This window comes from Eschrichtius robustus, chromosome 15, assembly GCF_028021215.1.
Source record: "Eschrichtius robustus isolate mEscRob2 chromosome 15, mEscRob2.pri, whole genome shotgun sequence".
NCBI lineage: Eukaryota > Metazoa > Chordata > Mammalia > Artiodactyla > Eschrichtiidae > Eschrichtius > Eschrichtius robustus.
Window position 1 is genome coordinate 18,931,203 of NC_090838.1, and position 21,358 is coordinate 18,952,560.

At 42.6% G+C, this 21,358-nt stretch overlaps 1 protein-coding gene across 3 annotated transcripts in view; it reads right to left on the bottom strand.

Annotated features, from left to right (window-relative positions):
- The window catches only part of ITSN2 (intersectin 2), a 160,032-nt gene that overhangs the window by 18,378 nt on the left and 120,296 nt on the right, over window positions 1–21,358 (bottom strand). For all 3 annotated transcript variants that reach the window (XM_068563921.1, XM_068563920.1, XM_068563922.1), the window contains exons 29-31: window positions 6,462–6,583; window positions 3,828–3,934; window positions 2,359–2,542 (exon numbers count right to left, since the gene is read on the bottom strand). In XM_068563921.1, the coding sequence (XP_068420022.1) occupies window positions 2,359–2,542; window positions 3,828–3,934; window positions 6,462–6,583 (413 nt within the window). The remainder of the gene's footprint in view (window positions 1–2,358; window positions 2,543–3,827; window positions 3,935–6,461; window positions 6,584–21,358) is intronic.

The following is a 21,358-nucleotide window of genomic DNA, read 5'->3' on the forward strand; positions in this document are numbered from 1 at the left end:
TGTCTGCCCCCAGTGGGTGAGGTTGGGTCAGTGGCTTGTGTAGGCTTCCTGATGGAGGGGACTGGTGCCTGTGTTCTGGTGGGTGGGCCTGAATCTTGTCTTTCTGGTGGGTGGGGCTGCATGTGGCAGTGTGTTTTGTGGTGTCTGTGAACTTAGAATGATTTTAGGCAGCCTCTCTGCTAATGGGTGGGGCTGTGTTCCTGTCTTGCTAGTTGTTTGGCATGGGGTGTCCAGCACTGGAGCTTGCTGGCTGTTGAGTGGAGCTGGGTCTTAGCGTTGAGACGAAGATCTTTGGGAGAGCTCTCGCCAATTGATATTACATGGGGCTGAGAGGTCTTTGGTGGTACAATGTCCTGAACTCGGCTCTCCCACCTTGGAGGCTCAGGCCTGACACCAGGCAAGAGCACCAAGACCCTGTCAGCCACACAGGAGGTTAATTAACTGTGTGTATACTACATCTTCTACCAAAACTGCTGTTTCATGAAGAGGCCTCCTAGAATCACCTAGAAAAAACCACCTATGTTTTCTTAAAGGAGTTTTATGGTTTCAGGTCTATGTTCAAGTCTTTAATCTGTAAGCAAAAACATCATACTCTGCAATTCTGCTGCAAAGCTTATAGACTTCCCTGTACTTCTTCCACTACTTGGAGTGGCAGTAGACATTGGGCTGGCTGCAGTATTATTCATCTGTGGCTTAAATGGACAGGTCACTTGCTGGCTTTATTCCAGATAGCTCATCTCTGCTCTAAGAATACTTGTAGACCTGGCTGCATGTCCCACATAGAGAATGTGTGGGTAGAGTTGGTGCAGTTTCTGCGGCAGTGGCCCGGGACATGCTTGGAAAGGGGCGGGTGGGGGCCTGAGAGTGTCTAAAGGGAAAGGGTGGCTGGGCACGGATGGTGGGGGCAAGATGGCACGAGCCTGACTCTCTAGATTTTCTATTCTTATTGAACCAGTTTTCAAACTTTAATAGAAAACTATAAGTTTTGTTAATGTTTTCAGATTTATTAGCATATATTTTGAATTACATACACTTTTAAGAAATAACTTTGTATCTATTCTTGTTTTTACTTGTGGTTTTTTTTCTCTTTTTCTATTAGATTTAGTGGAGTTATATTTTATCAGTTCTTTTCACTGTACCTGTTTGCAGACATACTGATATCATTTGTGCTTTTATCTTTATTACTTCCTCTATTTTCCTCTTAGAATTTTATCCTTTGCCTATATATCTTATATTTTATGCTTATTTTTCCATTCTTTTCTGATAATAAAAATATTAAAATTATGCATTTTCCCATAAAGTACTACTGGGGCTGTATAATATATCCCACTATGAAGCACTTCACAACAACAACAAAAAAAATGCAAAAAAAAACCAAGAAAACAGATTTTTCTTTCATTTCCCTCACCATTTTAACATGTGTAGTAATAGTTTCTATTACTGAACAGCATCAATAAAAATGACTTATCAAAATGTGATTTTCTATTATGATATAACCAGACATATGAAGCTCATTGCTGTATCACTCTAAGGTTGTTGCCGACTCCTTATATTATATACAGTGAATATATACATAGTGTACTTTCTGAGTACAGTTCTAGCATTACTTCTCCTTACCAGCTGCTTGTTTTTAATTTATGACCATGGCATCATGGAACCAATTGTTTTCTGTCTTCTCATGGGTTTCTGGAAGGTTTTATGACAGCTGCGTACACTTCTTGTATATGTATAGGATCACAGATGCGCTTTTTATTTGTTATCCTAATTCCTGGTGTCACCATTTTTTTTCCTACTCTCATTTCCTTTTGTCCCATTTTATTCATACACTTTTTTTTTTGGCCGCACCATGCAGCTTGTGGGATCTCTGTTCCCCGATCAGGGATTGAACCTGGGCCACGGCAGTGAAAGCACCAAATCCTAACCACTGGACCACCAGGGAACTCCCCATCCACTTATTTTAAATTTTATTTTATCTTGTTGCATTTTATACGTTTAAGTAAGCTATTTTATACTCCTTCTGGAATAAGATGGGTATAAAATAAATACAGTTTACAAAATTAAGAAAGTGACATTCTGGACTTTTTTGGAGTATAAAGTAGCTGATTTATGTAAGTAGGCTTAAAAAAACACTCTGCTATTTAAGATGGGCAAAATCATGGTCCCAGTGCCAAGAAAAATCAATTCAACATGAAAGGCAACTCAAAGCAATCAGAAAATTCTTTGCCATATTTGTGTTTCCTTTGGAAGGTGATGGAGATGGCCTTTTCCACTGCTGAGATTCCCCACCATGCCGCCATACACCCCTGCCTCCTGGCTCAGAACAAGGCTGGCCTGCCTACATTCCCAGAATGGAGTTACCTTTAAAAATTCTTTGAAGTCTGCGTGTTCATCTGTCTTCTGCTGTAAAAGAGCTGCTCCATTCAGCTGACAGCTGCAGAACCGGATGTAAGCCTGCATGTGGGACAGCTCAGCTGCCAGGATGTCCCCAATCATCTGCACGGGCATCTTCTCACCCCCGGTCTTCTTCCGTACTCGCAAGGCCCTGCAACCAACACACACTCTCACTTCCCATTTCTAACTGAATGTGCTTTGCAAATGAAGGATGAATACCTTGCGAGACTAACTGTAATGACAACCAGTGAGTTACCTAAAAATCTCTGGCACCATGAGGGAAAAGTCAGGAGGAGGAGGCAGCGAGGGCCTAAAGCCCTGCCTGTCCAGCCAACCTGGGTGAGCTGCTAGAAAGAAGAAGAAGAAAATGAAGTCTGCGCACTTGGGTGTTCCTAGGTCTTTGGAATTGTTTTGGATTCAGCTTAGTTTCTTGGCAAAGTTTCTTTTGAAAATTTTCTAACTTGTTTTCAGCTGAAGCAAGAAGAAAGAAATTTCCACCCTCTGTAAGGGAAAAAGGGGAGCAGAAGCCCACAGAGGCCAGGTGTGGAGGCGGCATCGTTCCCAGAGAGCTGCTGAGCCCCAAGGAGGGCGGAGAGGCAGCAAGCGCTGGGACTGCTCATGCCTCCCCACAGGAGCCTGTCCTCATGGGTGTAAGGGACAGAAAATCACTGAAGGGAATGGAATTTCACTCTGGACTTAGGAGAGTGCCAGACCAGCCAGTTATGTCTAGGCCATGAGCTGCAGCTTCTCTCCTGACTCTGTCTGATGCAGAGTCAAGTATATTTTGGAACCATATGTTGACATATTGTTTGTTTAATGATTTAAGTTTTCCTTTGCTTAATCAAATATTTTCTTTGTTATATTTCTTTACTTCAATAATTATGCATTTCAGAGTTAGAGAGCATTTCATAAAATGATAATAAAATTAAAAGCCTGAGGGAGGGACTTCCCTGGTGGCGCAGTGGTTAAGAATCCACCTGCCAATGCAGGGGACATGGGTTCGAGCCCTAGTCTGGGAAGATCCCACATGCCATGGAGCAACTAAGCCCATGCGCCACAACTACTGAGCCTGTGCTCTAGAGCCCGCGAGCCACAACGATTAAGCCCGTGCGCTGCAACTACTGAAGCCCGTGCACCTAGAGCCCAGGCTCTGCAGCGGGAGAAGCCACTGAAATGAGAAGCCTGCACACCGCAATGAAGAGTAGCCCCTGCTCACCGCAACTAGAGAAAGCCCGCATACAGCAACGAAGACCCAACGCAGCCAAAAATAAAATAAATAAAATAAATAAATTTATATACATAAAAAGAAAGCCCGAGGGAACAGAAAACAGTGAAAGTTCTTTGCTAAGCAGCCCTGGCTGCAGAGAGTTAGGTGTGAGTCTCAGCCCTGGGGCTGGGGGCGTCCGCTGCAACGACAGGAGATGCTCACGACTCACTTCAGCAGCTTCGTGTTAGACATGATGAGCTCCTTCCAGTTCACAAAGATCAAGGCCATTTCTCCTTCAGTGAGAAAACCTGGTTCTGCCATTCGTTTCTGAAAAACCTAAATTCAGAACACAAGGGAAAGAAGTCAGCTTAAGTGCAGTACACACAGCCTGTGTGGTCTAAATAAAACATTATCTTCATACACTAAAACTAGGAAGATCATGGCACTTTTAAATAAACATATTGTGACTGTTAAATTTTAAATTGCAAAATTTCCCTACTTTTTTGCTCTTTCGTCTCCTATCAGGGCTGATTCTGAGGACTGAATCCAGCAGTCTCATCAAGAGGAGGAGATTCTCATACCTACCTCCTCAGGGTGTTATACAGGCTAAATAAACCGTGGGCATAAAGCACCCACACGCTGGAAGAGCCTGCAGCACTGAGGGAGCATGACCGTGGTCAGGCGGAGCACCTCAGGGGTCTGGAGGCAGTTGGTGAGAAGTGCACCAGAAGAAAGAGTCATGCCTTCTCCTATCCTCAAGACTGGCCACCAAGCACTTGTGGATTTCAGAGGTTAAATGATAACACTTTGGTAATCCATAGCACTTAAGGTTTCACAAAGCTCTGACATGCACATACATGCATATGCTGGTGTGTGCGTACATGCACACGTGTGGGTGTACATGCACACGTGTGTGTGTGGGTTTCTCAATTAACTTCATAGATGATGTAGGTCATGCTGACTCAGGTATTATTATTCCCAATTGACCCACGAAGAAACAAAAGCTGAGAGAGTAATTTGCTCAAGGTCACAAAGCTAGAATGTGGAGGAGCCAGAACTAAAACAACTTTTTGATTCTAAGTTCAAGTTTCCACTGAACAACTAGGGAATGACTTTAAAAGCCTTACGGAAATGGTGAAGTCATCTGAGACAACTCTTCTCACGTGAAATCTCTCCAAAATACACATGACGTCACCCTCCATTGAAACTGTTCTAAATTAATGTTTACTGCATTGAGTTGAACCTGGATTCAAAGAACTCAGATAAAAGTGCCTCTACGGTTCCAGAATCAGACTGAAGATGTCTGGACACTCCTATGAGGGAGAGCCCTGGAAACTAGGTCGATCTGCTCTGAGGTTGCTCCTGAAGGCCAGGGAAAGCATCTGATTGTCTGTTCTTTCATTCGCTGATTAATTTATGTTACTGTTTATTCGTTCTGTTTACCTGCTTTGTGCCAGCCTCAGTGAGGTAAGCAGAGGAGGATGAGGTGGCTGGGTCCTCTGGGGCCCTCCATGGGGCCCTCCATGGGAACGGTAATGAGAAGCCCTTGCCTGTGGGCAGTGCTTTTTACCCTAACCCCCTGACCCCACCATGATGCCTCACCCCTCAGAGCGTCTTGTGAGGTGCGCAGAGTTAGAAGAACCAAGCCCAAGTGGTTAAGAGGCCGGCCTGAGACGGGGAGAGCACCTGGCCCCCGTTCACCTTCTGTGCTAGTCAGAGCGGTTCTCCACACCCATTACAACCCCTTAGGACTGGAATCGGACCAGCAGCAGGGCTGACACTTATAGGGGTTAATCAAAAAGATGGGCTTTTCTTCCAGGCCATCCATCCTGGTGAGGGAAGTGCAGACATAAACACACCTGACCACAAATAAATTCAGTCCTGTTGGGAAGGCCTGTAAAGGGCCAGGCTACGTTTGGGGTGTAGGACGAAGGACACACAGTCTCTGCCCTCAGGAGCTCACAGGCTGGGGGAAGATAAGACGTTATCAACCGAGAAGTGCAGGACAGTGAACGTCTGAGAGGAACGAGTGTGCCATGTCTGAGATCCCAGCCCGAATTCAGGGGAGAGAATGAATCGGGGGCAGGCCTTGCTGGGGCAGATGCAGGACTCAGCTTCTGCACCGTGTGCTCTCGAGGTCACGGCCATGTAAACAGTGTACCTGTTGGGCCTGAGTGGGGACACCTGTTCTTTAAGTGTTTTTTTTTTAAACTGGTCTCATCTGAGGGCCCTGACACATTTCGTGGGAACTGAAAGCCATGGAAACAAAAGCATAATAAAAGTATAAAATCTTACTTTGTTTGCTCAAACACGAATCATTTAAAAGTGCCACTCTAACGGCCGTTGTCTGCTTAGGGGTCGCTGGCAACATTAATAGTCACAAACAACAGTAAATATATGAGATTTGGGAGCTATTTTACAGTACGCTGTTTGGTTTTCCAAACTGATATAAAGGTTAGGTGAACGCTCCCACTGCCTCACAATTCCTCTGCAAATAATTAAACTTTATGAAAGCGTCAGGTGCCAGAAGAGCAGTGCAGACATCGTCAGAGAAAAGTCTGAGGCAGATACATTTGCTGTAGAGCCTTCCCACCTACTCCGTACCCTGGTCTTTCCTGATGGGGCCTCTACCACATCCGACTGAGGCACTGAGTGCCTTTTCTCTCTCTCTTCACTCTGAATTACCTAATCTGGAGAAAGAGCTGACTTGAGATCCTCAAGGCCTCTCCAAGGGTCAGAGGAAGCATTTTGAGGGTGTGAGCGCTCCCGTCACTGCTTGAGAATTCCCTTGCCAAAGGTGATACCTCGCTACGAGGCCCCACCGCCTAAGGAGCCGGCAGAGCCCGCGGCGCCCCTCACTCACCTCCACGACGAGCTGCAGGTCATTCACGTACCGCTCCTCAGTCTCAATCAGCTCATGAATGTAGCCCTGCCTTTTCCTCTCCACTGGCTGCATGGTGTCCAGGGTTTGGAGATCGGCACACCCTGTGGAAAAGCAGGGTAGAGTTTCAAAATATTATTTTATCTTCTTCGGAGAAAACAGACATGAATCATCAGATACACGGGGTTTGCAAATGCTGCTGGGAAAGAACCACACGGCCTGCCAAAGGGCCCTGGGACTCGGGCGAACAGCGCACACCTGCGGAAGCGGGATTAACCACCGGCCACTCCAGAGCTCCAGAGCTGCAAATTAGCAACACCTTAACTAGTTGCAACGCCTGCGATGCTCGGTGTGGTCCCAATTTCTTTTCCAAATAAGTAATGACAGAATGAAGGATTTTCAGAAATGGCCTCAAAGAAACCAGAACTGTGCAGAGCCTTGTGAAGAATCCACGCTATTCTCACCATCTTGAGACATTTTCAAAGTATTGTAATGATTAAGTGAATCAAATGCTGGAGACCAGTGTTTTCCAAACTGCAGGTCATGAGCTATTTATTGGTGGGCCAGTCTATCGATTTTTTTAAACAAAAACAAAACAAAATAAATAACTAGAAACTACCACGTGCACAGGATCTGTAAGTATTGTCCTGTGAAAACTTTTAGTTAGGTATGTATTTGAGGATGTAAAATGTATTTCTTACTGTGAGCCACTGTTTAAAAAATGTTTGAGAAACATTTCTCTAGATTTCTCAAAGTTAAGTGCTCAGTTAGGAAACCTAAAGTCTCCAGGGCCCAGCAGTTCCCAGCAAGAGCACTGTCTTAACCCACTGGAACAAAGAACTGGTGGTTTGGGGTACACTGCAGCCACGGGGGCTTTGAGGGCAGTCCCTGGCCATCGCGCATGGCATCAGAGTGAGAAGTACCATAGTCACTTCGGATCAATGTTCAGGCACATGGGAGCTGAGCTCACTGTCGTGCTGGGAAGTGACGTTAACCCAGAGTCATTCAGTAAGAAGCTGAGGGTCTGCCTTACGCCCAGTGGGAGGGGAAAGGCCTCAGAAAGCCCCTCCTCAGGCAAAAAGAAAAAGCAGGTAGGTGCCCAGCAAGGGACCGCGTGAGGCGGTAGCAGTGCACGTCCGAAGCGGGAGAGACGGGAGGCAACACGAAGGTCTGGGGAGTGGAGGACGCAGGAGCAGGGCCGGCCCTGCGGCAACTCCGCAGCCCGCAGTGTTCAGACCGAGGCAGACGCCCTGCACGGGGACAAAGTCACAGAGCCACAGAGGTGGAAAACGCCAGGATCAGACCGGCCTTTTAAGGGGGGATTCTCTTTCTGTTTTTGATTTTTTAAGTATTTTGTATAGATTTGGGCTTTCAGAGAGTCCTCACGAAGACAGCTGTTCTATTTTCTGCACATGCTGCTGACAGCTTTAAAAAAAATTACTCCCACAGTCAAACAACAACTGAATAAGGCAAAAGTCACGTTTGGCGCTACCAAGATGAAATCGCAGGGCCACTCATGTTCAGACTTATCCAGCTTATCAGGGGACTGTGTTCCATCCTGTTCCGCCAAGGAGACGTGCAGGAATGAGCGAGAGCTGGGGACGAGCAAAGCTAACACAGGTCCCTGCCTGACCCGGCTGTGTGCAGCCAGGAGGCTGGACGCCAAGGCCGACGCCTGACGGGGAACGTTGCTGATCACGTCGTCACCCAGCTGACGCTGGTGGAGCAATCGCAACAGCTTCTAACGTTGCCCTACCACTTTGCTAGTGGTTTACAAATCTCGGTCCTTCACATTCTGCCACATCCACCTACTATCTCTACTATTATTTATGTAATATTTTTGTTCATGTTTGAGCTAAATGTCTAGGAAATCATGGGTTTGATGTGTTGGTTATGTTTCTTCTAATAGTCACTACCATAAACATATAACCATTAAAATAAATCGAGTCCTCCTGGGCACTATTTTGTGGGCCATTGTGTTGTGCACCACCAGGATATCACACTTTGGGAATCAATGATTGATGTTAAAACCCACAAGCATTGGCCTATCTATTCAGTATCTTGGGATAATAGGAAAAGTCTCAGGTAGTTTATCGTTTCTAAGGCTGGGACGTACATGACATTAGCTTCATCAGGATGAATGTGGGACAATCCTTGTACTCCGCTAGCTGACACCTTTGCATTTCATTACAATGGTTCTTAAATTTTTATTCTCCAAGTTTCCAACCTGACCCCTACCCTCACTTTCAGATGCTCTCACCTCTGACATAAGGGGAAAAAAAAATAAAGGCACGATGCCCCTTCTACTTCCAGCCCCATCTTCCTACTCACTCATCCCTGTACTTCCTTCCTGTGTCAGGGGGTGAGGGGATCCCTACTTCTTCTAAAGCCAGCATCCCTAACCCGCCCCCTCCTGCAGGACCCTTCCCTGCCCTTCACACTTCCATCTTCAGTCTTCACTGGTCCCTCTAGTCTGTGAACATGGTTATGTGTCCCTCCTACCACAATATTTAAAACAAACAAGCACCCTTCCTGCAACCCTGCTCCCTCCACAAACACCTCTCTAGTCTCATTGCCAAATGTCTGACAGTAGAGGGGTCTGACACTCACTCCCCCCGCCCCCAGCTCTCTCTGTCACTTCTCCAACTTAAGGTACTCTGGTTTCTGTCCCACCACTCCACTGACACTGCTCTTGTGAAGGTAATGATGACCTTGAGCGTCGCCAAATGCAGAGTCCCCCTTGGGAGCTGGCGTCCTCCTGCACCTGCCCAGAGCCCTGACACCTGTAATGAGCTGCTGCTTCCAACACTCGAGTCTCTCCCTCAGCCTTTGTCACTCTCCTCTTTCTGGTGTTTCCTTCTGCATTTCTGCCTCTGACTGCCTCCAGGCTCTCTGGTCCCCACAATCCAGCAAATACTAAAATGTGTTCCTGGCATTCCTGACCTGCAAGGTCAAACGAATCTGGCTTTGCATTTCTCTGCTAAGGTCACAAGGCACATCCGCATACTATGCTCTGAGAAACCCTGCTCTAAAGAAACATTTAATTTGAGTGAACCCAGAGTTCCCAACACTTATTTGACCATAGAACCCTCTGTTTTGAGGGGAGAGTGAATCTTTTGAGAACTGAGGAATTAGGGTTTGTGGATAGAATACACCCCTCTGCCATCCTCTACACCTGCACTGTCCCATACAGTAGCCATTAGCAACATGTGACTACTGAGCACCTGAACCACGGCCAGTCCAAATAGAGAAGAGCTGTAAGTGTAAAATATACACCGGATTTCAAAGACCCAGTAGAAACATCCCAGAATGTAAAATAATGCATCAGTACAAAAATTATTATACCGATTACTCATTGAAATGATAATATTTTGGATAATGCTGGGTTAAGTAAAAATAATTATTAAAATTAATTCCATCTGTTTCTTTTTACTTTTTAAAATGTAGCTGCTGGAAAATTTTAAATTACATATGGGCTTGTATTTGTGACTTACATTATATTTATATTGAACAGCTCAAGCCAGCCTCTACATTTTTTATCATGCTCTTTCCCTGACAGAATGTTCAATGACTTCTGTTTTTTGCAGAATGAAGTCCTAGCTCGGGGGGAGCACAGGGCTTTGGAGTCTCCGTAATCCAGCAGCAGCCTGCCTCTGACCATGCAGCCCACCTTCTACCCACCCTGGCCTGGGCTCAGTCCTCATGATGTGCTGTACAAACTGTCCATGGCCTGGCTGTTTCCACTCCTGTTGTTGCCTCTGTCCATGGCCCTTCTCTGCACAGAAGCCATCTCACTACCTCTTCAGGGTGCAGCTCACATGATCCTACTCTGGGGAAACCTTTTCCATCCCCGTCCCCAGACTGCCTCTCCTTCATGTTTTCATGGTACTGGCTTGCATCTATATTTTATTTTATTTTTTGCATCTATATTTTAATACTTCCTACAATGTAACGTGTATTGTAGTTCTTCTGTATATAGTTAGTATGTCCTTCTCTCCCAGTGGAGGTTAGGGACTGTGTCTAACACAGTCTATAATATCACGCTTAGCAATGTTTTGACCACCGAGGTCAGGAAATACTTGTCGAGTGGAAGACTACTGTGTTGTCCCCAGACCCATTTCTCATCTTTCCCCTGCTCTGCTCCATACTGCAAGGAGGCCAACCTCTAAGGCTACTTTTGTCAGCTCTTTTCTTAGTTGACTTCTGCCTGGGTTTGGCTAATAAGAGGAGACTGAAGACTACAGGGTGGACTAGGGAAAGAGTCCTCCTGCCAGAATGGTGAGATGACAAGAAAGCATTTAGTCCCTGCTGGGTAAAGAACAGAAATGCTGGGGCTGCATCTCACATAAATGTGGAGTTCAAGAATTCCTCAACTGATGAATTAACACAAAAATTGGTCCCTGGCTGGTGAGAACTTCAGGGTGCTTGGCCAAAGAAAATGTACAACTGGTCTGGAGGGTCATTCTCAAAACCTCGGTTCCACAGGATTTACAGAGAAAAACTAAGTCTCGCTAAAGATGAGTTCAAAGTAAAAAATTACAAAAAACAAGGAACAATCAACCATTCATAAAAAACTGAGGATTAGAGCAAAAGGAGATGTAAAATATATATGTTTAAAATAACTCAAGACATATATGAAGGATTTGAAACCCTAATTAGAATCTTAAAAACCCAACAGGAAGATTTGAAACAGAAACAAATAAAAAAGTAAATATTATCAAGGAAATAATAAATTAATAGATGAGGCAGCAGATCAAACACATTGGAGGAAACAATTAGTAAATCTGAAAACAGAGCTGAAGAAATTACTTAGAATGCAGCCCAGAAAGACAAAAAGATGGAAAACATAAAATGAAAGCTAAAAGATATGGAGGATGGAATGACAAGGCCCAACATACATCTAATGGGAGTCTAGGAGGGGAGAACAGAAGGAAAGGGAAGAGGTAATAACTGAGATTATAATGGTTGAGAATTTTCTAGAGTTGATGAAAGATATAACTCCACAGATTCAGGAGGAAAAATGACTCCTGATTAGGGAAAAAAATAACAATAAACCCATACCTAGACTATAAAACACCAAGGAAGAAAAAATTTGTTGAAATAATAAGAAAGAAAGAGCAGAATAACTATACAGGAACAGCAATCAGACTGGCTGTACACAACTCAACCCAACAATAAGTAGTGTTGAGAAAAAATAACTGTCAAACTAGAATTCTAATTACACTATTGTTCATGGAAGAGGGAGAAATAAAGGTATTTTCAGGCAAAGTTTGACAGCATTTAGCACTAGCAGATTTGACTAAAGGAACCATTAAAAAAAATGTACTTTGGGAAGAAAAAAATTGAATAAAAAGGAAAAAAAGAGGGGCTTCGCTGGTGGCACAGTGGTTGAGAATCTGCCTGCCAATGCAGGGGACACGGGTTTGAGCCCTGGTCTGGGAAGATCCCACATGTCGCGGAGCAACTGGGCCCCTGAGCCACAACTACTGAGCCTGCGCGTCTGGAGCCTGTGCTCCGCAACAAGAGAGGCCGCGATAGTGAGAGGCCTGCGCACCGTGATGAAGAGTGGCCCCCGCTTGCCACAACTAGAGAAAGCCCTCGCACAGAAATGAAGACCCAACACAGCCATAAATAAATAAAAATGAATAAATTTTAAAAGGAAAAAAAGAGATGTAAGGAGTGGTAGAAAAAAAAATAAGAAAAAGGAATGGTGAGCAAAAATACCAGTAATTATGTGAAAAAAAAATTATTGACAGTAAAAATAACAATAATAATAATGAATAAGTTGGTGGGATAAATTCAATGTTAATTTTTTTAAAAAGAAGCAAAGAAAATGCATGGTAAATAGAAAGTGTCAAATAAGATAGATATAAATAAAAGTATAAAATAGTTCTAATAAATATAAGTGGCTTAAATCTGTCAGTTAAAAGAGAGACTCTAGATTGGACAAAAGAATTCAGCTAGATGCTATTTACAAAGACACCAGAAACGTAAAGTTACAGAAATGTTAGAAGTAAAGGGCTGCGGGACTTCCCTGGTGATCCAGTGGTTAAGAGTCCGTCTTCCAATGCAGGGGATGCGGGTTCAATCCCTGGTCAGGGAACTAAGATCCCACATGTCACAGGGGAACTAAGCCTGTGCGCTCTAGAGCCTGAGTGTCACAATTAGAGAGCCCACGTGCTGCAACTCCTGAGCCTGTGCACTCTGGAGCCTGCATTCCACAACTAGAGAGCCCACGTGCTCTAGGGTCCCCACACCACGACTAGGAAGAAGGCCATGCACTGCAGTGAAGAGCCCACATGCTGCAACAAAAAAAAAAAAGATCCCGCATGCTGCAACAAAGATCCCATGTGCCTCAACTAAGACCCAATGCAGCCAAATAAATAAATAAATAAATAAAAGACCTAAAAAAAAATAAAGGGCTGCAAAATACTATACAAATGCAAAATATAAAAGAGCAGTGGGGGAAGATTCATTAGCAACAAACTAGGCTTCCAAGGATCTGTATAAGATGACATCACAAACAACTCATGAAAATATAGTAACTCTTATTTGCAACTAATGGGAGAGCCTCAAAGTGAGAAATAAAAAACTGATAGAATTACCTCCCTGATAAATTGGGAGATTGGGATTGACATATACACACTACTATATATAAAATAGATAACAATAAGAACCTGCTGTATAGCACAGGGAACTCTACCCAATACTCTGTAATGGCCTATATGGGAAAAGAATTTTAAAAAAAGTGGATGTATGTATATGTATAACTGATTCACTTTACTGTACACCTGAAGCTAACACAACAGGTGGATTGATACTTTTCTTCTTCTTACACCTCACATTCAATCCACCTGTGGCTCTATCTTCAAAATAGATAATAGTGGTCCATAATCTGACCACTTCTTACCTCATCCACCACTGTCATTCTGATCCAAGCCACTCCCATCTTTTGCCTGGACTGCTGAACGAACCTCCTAACAGGTCTCTTTGCTCTGCCCCCTGCCCCCCAACCTCCAATTTAATCTAGCAAACCAGAGCTATCCTATTAAAACATAGCAGATCATGTCACTCCTTTGATCAAAACCCTTCAATGGGTTCTTCTCACTCTGAGCAAAGGCCAAATTTCTTACAATCAGCCCACAAGAGCCTAAACGGCCTCCCCCATCTCCGCAGATACCTCTCTGTCCTCATTTCCTCCTCCTCCTGCTCCTCCCTTGTTCCAGCCACACCGGCCTCTGTGCTGTTCCTCAAGCATTACAGGCATGCTCCTTGCATGTCCTGTTCCCTCTAGAATGCCTAGAATGATCTCCCAGGTATCCACATGGCTTCCTCCAGACAGCCATCACATCTTTCAAGTCTTTGCTCATATGTCACCATTTCAGAGAAGCTTTATCTGAGTAACCTGTTTAAAATTGAAGTCCCTCTGGATCCACCTCTCCCCACCCAGCACTCCCTTTCCCTAACCTGCTTTATTTTTCTAAGATACTACATACTTATTTGTTTTGTTTGTTTTCTGTCTTACCCTACTCAAATGTCAGCTCCAGGAGGGCAGGAATTTTTGTCTATTTTATAATCTGCTATGTCCCCCGTGCCTGACACATAATAGGTTTTCAACAAGTATTTACAGAATGTGATATAAAGATACACTCTGAGATAGTACACTGATATTAACTATAGGCAGTCAGAGAGAATGATGAAAACTTCCTGGGAAGTTCTTTCTGGTAGACAGGAAGAATGGGAAAGTAGGAAAAATGAGAGATCATGGCTACTACCATGTCAAAGTTCCCAGAGGAATAATTAGCGGTAGGCTGGGCCACAAGACCCCCGACACTTGTGTTTAGGATGTGGAGACTGAGAGACAAAACATGAATAATGAATAATGGTTATGAAAACTGTGTCCCACTACAGCTGGGAACCACCGTTCTAAATTACAGTGCAAGCAAGCAAACAAGATAGCTTAGAAAGGAGGAGAAAGATCTGCGAAGATTCCAAAAAGTGAAGGACAAAAGGCAATTTGTGATGACTGATACAAAGAGGGCTTGTTCAGATTATGTCATAAAGTCCCAGAACAGTCCTTGCCCATTCTGAGGAGACCAACGCCTCTGAACAATGCTATTCTCTGTGTGCCCAAAATTAAGAGCCAGAGTATCACATAATGGTTTTCAGTCTGTGTTTAAGCTCAGTGAAAAGATGAGATTTTAACAGTAAATCCAGATGACTCAACTGTATGCATTTTCTGAAGGCTGCCTTTAATACTGAAGTTTTATCAGGGCACTGGAAATTACTGGGTATCTTATTTTGTAAGAGAATCGCCTTTTATCTACTTGGCAAATATTTACTGAGTGCAAACTGTGTACCAGGTAGCATGCTCCCACCATGAAGCCATACATATTTGTGGTTTCGTTTTTGGAAATTTAAATAATTCTTGAACAATTTTTTTGTGTCTTTTTTGACGCCTGTCAAGTTCTATGTCATCAGGTGTTAGGTTGCTTGTTTAAGCACAAAAAGGGCTATTTTTGTTATAAAATTGGGCTGTTTGTGTGGTTCTAATGCTGCAGACCATCAGAAAGCAAAATATTTGACTACCAGAAAATAGACACATTCTAGAACTTACAAAAGCAGCTCTGTTGACAAATGCAAGTGGATTTGCATTTATCAAAAAAACCCATTTTTTTATTTTTATTTTTGAATCTATGGTAAAATGTTATAAGCCTAAGGACAGCAAAGACCCCCCCAACAGTAGACAAAAGTGCAGATTTTGGCCTCAGAAAGCAATTAGTTCAAGCTGATTTTTGCATCACCTTCTAGTCTGCCAGACTTGACCCTGTATCACTGACTCAACTATTAATGTGCTATTCAGAATATAGAATATTACGAAGAGATGTCATGAAACAGTAGTTTCTTCATGTTCACCCAGCACAGAACTTCCAGTTTTAACAATACTAATAACCAACATGTGTGTCACAATTTACAACCTCTGATCAATTCTCTGATTAACAAATATAACTTTGACTCCTACTGTATAAATACATGGAGAATCTGAGGCTTTGGTGGTTAAGTAACTTACTGTAGAATTTAGAGCTACTAAATACCTAAATCTAGGTCTCTTGATTCAAGTCTTACACTTTGAAATGCCAGGCCACTTTAAATGATGCTTACACTGCAATCCTATTTGAGGTGAAACTCTGTGACAACAGCGTGTACAAACCTAACCTGGTCTTACGCTTGTTGAACTGAATTCTAGAGGAAAAAAGGTTTTAGTATAAATACTTGGAATGCCAAACAGCCCAAAGCACCGAAAACCAACAGGGCCCTTATTTGCCTTTAACTCTTTTTTGTGTCTACGTAACATAATTGGTCCCTTTACATACCCTTCTACTTGGTTGCATATGCAATTAACAACTTGTATCTAACAGCTAATTTCAAATAGACTGTACCCTTCAGTGCTCTGTATCAGTACGCCCATTACTACAGTACTGACCTGGGGCAACAGGGGTTTCATATGCACATATGTGTTTTTCTTGGTATTACTAAGCAGACTGCTACACCTCTACTTTACCCAATGGTATGATTATACAACCCATATTTTCCAACTTGTTTATGACTACATAATACTATGCCCCAAACTGCTGAGTCTAGGACACACTAATTCTATAGCACTGCCTGACTCTGATTTCGTGGTGGTTAACAGATGACCACTGGTGACACAGGGATCCCAGTAGCAGGTCCTCCCAGTACCTTGAAATGTAACTTGACCAGCCTGGATTCATTTAAAGCAGTTAATTCTCTTTACTCTCTTCTCACCTATATCTTGGAATTTAATGATGATTGTTCTAATTTTGTGATCTGAAGTAACAGCAACTCCAAGTTAGTGAGAAGTGGCTAAGAGCACCAGCTTTGGAGTCAGATGCTGACACAAGTTTTAACTCCATCACTTACTAACCCAGACACACACCCAAAATGTTTAGTCCATCACTTAGGACACAGCAAATGCTTGGTAAATGTTAACTGTAATTTCTAGTATCTATGTGTTAGACACCGAACTGGTGTTTCATAAATCCCTTAAGTCTCATCTGTAATACAGGTCTTACTACCTTCATCATACAGATGAGGCTAAGGCTCCTAGGGGTGAGCTCACAGAGTCACGATCCAAAGCAGCCCGCCCACTACACTTCCCATTACACTCATTTTAACACTCTGATTTTATCACTCTAAGTGATGCTGCCTTTGACAACAGCATTAAAACATTTCTCTTAAGCACATCTTTCATAATTTGTTGTTCTCGTTTAAAACAAAGTTTTAAAAGTGATTATGAAGATAATTTACTCAATTTAAAAATGGGCAAAGGGGACTTCCCTGGTGGTGCAGTGGTTAAGAATCCACCTGCCAATGCAGGGGACATGGGTTCGAGCCCTGGTCCGGGAAGATCCCACATGCCGTGGAGCAACTAAGCCCATGCGCCACAACTACTGAGCCTGTGCTCTAGAGCCTGCGAGCCACAACTACTGAGCCCGCGTGCCACAATTACTAAAGCCCGCACGCCTAGAGCCCGTTCTCCGCAACAAGAGAAGCCACCACAATGAGAAGCCTGCACACCACAACGAGTAGCCCCCCGCTCGCCGCAACTAGAGAAAGCCCGTGCACAGCAACGAAGACCCAATGCAGCCAAAAATAAATAAATAAATAGATAGACAGATAAATAAATAATGGGCAAAGGATCTGAACACACATTTCTCCAAAGAAGACATACAATGGCCAACGAGCACGTGAAAAGATGCTCAACATCATTAGTCATGGAGGAGGTGCAATTCAAAACCATGAGATATCACGTCATACCTACAAGGAAGGCTTTAATAAAATGCCAAATAATAACAAGCGTCAGTGAAAATGTGGAGAAACAGAAACGCTTGTACATTGCTGGTGGGAATATAAAATGGTACAGCCACTTTGGAAAACAGTCTGGCAGTTCCCCAAAAAGTCAAACCATTTGACCCAGCAATTTCACTCCTAGGTATATACCCACGAAAGACGGTGATGTATGTCCACGCAAAAACTTGTACGCAAATGTACATAGCAGCATTATTCATAATAGCCAAAAAGCAAAAACCCAAATGTCCATCAATTAACATATGGATAAATAAAATGTGGTATATCTAAACAATGGAATATTATTTGGCCATAAAAAGCAATGCAATACCGCTATGTGCTACAGCATTATGTACCTTGAAAAGATTATGCTAAGTGAAATAAACCAATCACAAAAACCCCACATATTTTATGGTTCCATTTATGTATGTCCAGAGTAGGCAAATATATGGAGCCAGAACACAGATTAGCTGTGGCTGCAGGGCAGGCAGGGTACACAGGAAGTTGCGAGGGTGAGAACTAATGGGTTCTGGGTTTCCTTTTGAGGTGATGAAAATGTCCTGTAATTGATTGTGGTAATGGTTGCATAACTCTGTGAATATACCACTGAATGGGTATAGTTGGGGGAACTGTATGGAATGTAAATTGTATCTCAATAAAGCTGTTACCAAAAAAGTGATTATGTTCAGCTTTATCCTTCTAGATGTTATGTTATTCTTAGAGATTCTTATCCTTGTTTATTAAATTCAGTCCTTGCCTCCTCATCTCTGATTTTTCTTCTTGCCTTTTCATTCGTTCAAATGGTGGTTGTACTGCAGGAACTTCCTTATTATGAAAATGGTGGCAATATTAGCACCCTAGTGTAGATAGAGGTTAAGAGCATGGACTCTGGAGTCGGACCACTTGGGTTTGAACCCAGCTCTACCACTGACTATCTGTGTAACCTTGAACAAGTTATTTAACTTCTCTGTGTTTTCACTTCTATGCCTGTAAAAAGAAAATAGTAATGAGGTAATACATTTGAGGGCCTTAGAAAGGTGCCTAGACTAATAAGTACTCAATAAAGAGCACTGGGACCTCCCTGGTGGTCCAGTGGTAAAGAATCTGCCTTACAATGCAGGGGATGAGGGTTCGACCCCTGGTCAGGGAACTAAGATCTCACATGCCACGGGGCACCTAAGCCCGCGTACCATAAATACTGAGCTCGTGCACCTCAACTAGAGAGCCTGTGTGCCGCAAACTACAGAGCCATTGTGCTCTGGAGCCCACGCATCCTGGAGCCTGCACGCCACAACTAGAGGGAAAAAACCTGCACCCCACAACTAGAGAGAAGCCTGCATGCCACAACGAAACGTCCCGCATGCCTCAACGAATATTCCACGTGCTGCAGCTAAGACCTGACACAGCCAAAAATAAATTAAATAAATAAATAAATAAAAAATAAATCTTAAAAAAAATAAAGAGCACTCTTCCTTTTTTCTTTTTACTGCTATGAGCAATGGTTATATAGCTAGAACTTCATTGATCTTATAAAAATGGTAGCAATATTAGCACAACAATCTCTTTATTTTCCCAGAACCTTCGTTTCCTGTCTTCATGGGTTCCTTTCACTACCTAACCCTTAACTGCTGATACCCTCAAAGGCCTGATTTTTTCCCCAAGTCATCTCATTTACTTTCATTGGCTCAAAAACTACCAATAGGCATTCATGCCACCAGCTGATGCATATCCGATGCTGTATATCTTAATTGTATCTCACTACCTGCTGGACAATTCTATCTGGATGTCCCACAGGTACTTTGTAGTCAAAACCAAACTCATCTTCTTCCCCCAACTCCGATTCTTTACTGTAGCTGGTGGCACCATGACTCCGCCCTGTCACCAAGATACAAACCTGGGAGTCAAACTGACCTTCCACCTGACCACGCATCCCATCAATCCCCAACTCCTGCCAAGGTTCCCTCAGAAACAAGTCTTAACTCAGTTTCATGACTTTTTCTCCACCTTGGCTTCATATCAGAATCACCTGAGGAGTTCTTAAAAATCCCCACGCCCAGGCCCCACCACAGGCCATTTAAATCGGGACTCAGGCATCAATAGCTTGTTAAAGGTCCCCAGGTGATTCCAATGAGCAGCCAAGCTAGGAATCTCTGGTTTAGCTCTCGGTCTGCTCTCATTCAGTGTTGCTGGCTTTCCGCTTCCACTCCAGCAATAATGAACTTCTTATAAATGCACCTCTCCTCCTCCGCCTGGCTGCTCCTTGTCTCCATCACACTCTCCACCATCCCACCCTCCAATCTGGCTTACTCCTACTTATGACTCTGGCGGTTGCCTCCTCCAGGAAGTCCTCTCTAATTCACTCATCTACGGTTGAGTTAGGTATTCCTCCTCTGTACTCTCTTGGTGCCCAGTAAAATCTAATATCAGTGTGCTTAGCAGGCTGTTTTATACTTATCTGCGTACGTGCCTGATCCCCTCGCAGAGTTAGGCACTACCTGAGGCCAGGACCACCTGGCACTCATTTTCATATTCTCAGCACCTAGTACTCTGCATTTGCTTATGCAAATACTCAACATATGTTAGTTGAATGACTTTCCAGAGATGAGGAAAGATTTTGGAAAGAGATTGTTGATGTCAGACATTGATGGATGGGTTGGATTTTGATCCATGTTTTTTTTCACTCAAGGTGAAACCACCAACTTGATTATTTAACTGTAAAACTCTGCTTAACTCTGGTACCCCCCAAGCAACCACTTCAGTTTCTTACACTGCATACAGACTCTTATTTTGTACTAAAAATATCTTAGTCTACATTTGCAGTGAATATTGTAAACTCCTTCCAATCTTTTTGGAGAAAAAGTTGGAATAAAAATTATAAATAACATAGTCTATTATTATCCTAGATTATATTTTCTTTTACTTTCAAATCAAAATTTCTTTTGCTTTTGAGATACATATGCTTATCTTGGATCAAACTATCTCAATCTTTACCACTTAAAATTTTCTTTTGTCCCCCTACTATAAAACAATTTGCTGGTCTGGACCCAGAGACTATGTTAAGGAAAAAGAGACATTCCCAAGAAATTCAATCAGGACTACATATAAACAATTAGTTTTAAAGGATGCTTCAAAAGAAATACACAATACAAGTAATGTAGTTTGTGTCCTTTTAATAAACACACTTGCATAGTTATATTACAATTTTGTAAAAATAAAAACGGATGACCTCATGCCAAGCGTTTCCAGCATTTGCACAATCTCAAGACCTTTAATACTATAGTTTTCAAGACGCACGAAATAAAAATTTAAGGCAAAAAAACAGCACTTTGCAACAATTTAATAATTTATTACATTACAGTAGCATCACAGCAGCATCCAATAATGCCACTTCAGGCAAAAGTCTCTCAGTATTTCCATTATAGATTCTATTTACAAGAATTTATAACCTGGTAAAATTCATCCTAAGAAAACTTGGCAAATAAAGCTTTGGACTGAAATTGGCATTTCTTTCTCTACTTTTCCTTCCCCACTTCCTTTATTTTAAACTATCAGTATTCATATTATATTTTAAAACACTAAAATAGCAGTTCCATTGTTTTAATAGTTGTATTATTTTAAAATGATTCCTTAGGATAAAGTTTTAGAGGAAACTATACAACAGGTAGGGTTGATTTAGATTTTCAAGTTTTCTAAAAAAATCAGCTTTGGTCTTAGAACTGATTTTTTCATTGCTGAAAAACCCATCAGGTTTAATCATATATCTTAAAAATGATTATCACATATTGCAATTTTTAAATAAATTTTCATTCTTTACCTCCTATAGGGTTCAGATTTGTTCATTCTAAAATTTTATGTTCCTGATAAACTCCTTCCAATGTTGCTTTCTAAGTAAATGGAAAGCTGCCTCTTATACTGAATGAGGACAAATACGTGGCTGAATACGAGGTATTGCAAAGGACTGCATGCTCTTTTAAGAAGGACAAGTTATTATTATATGTCATACCATTTCC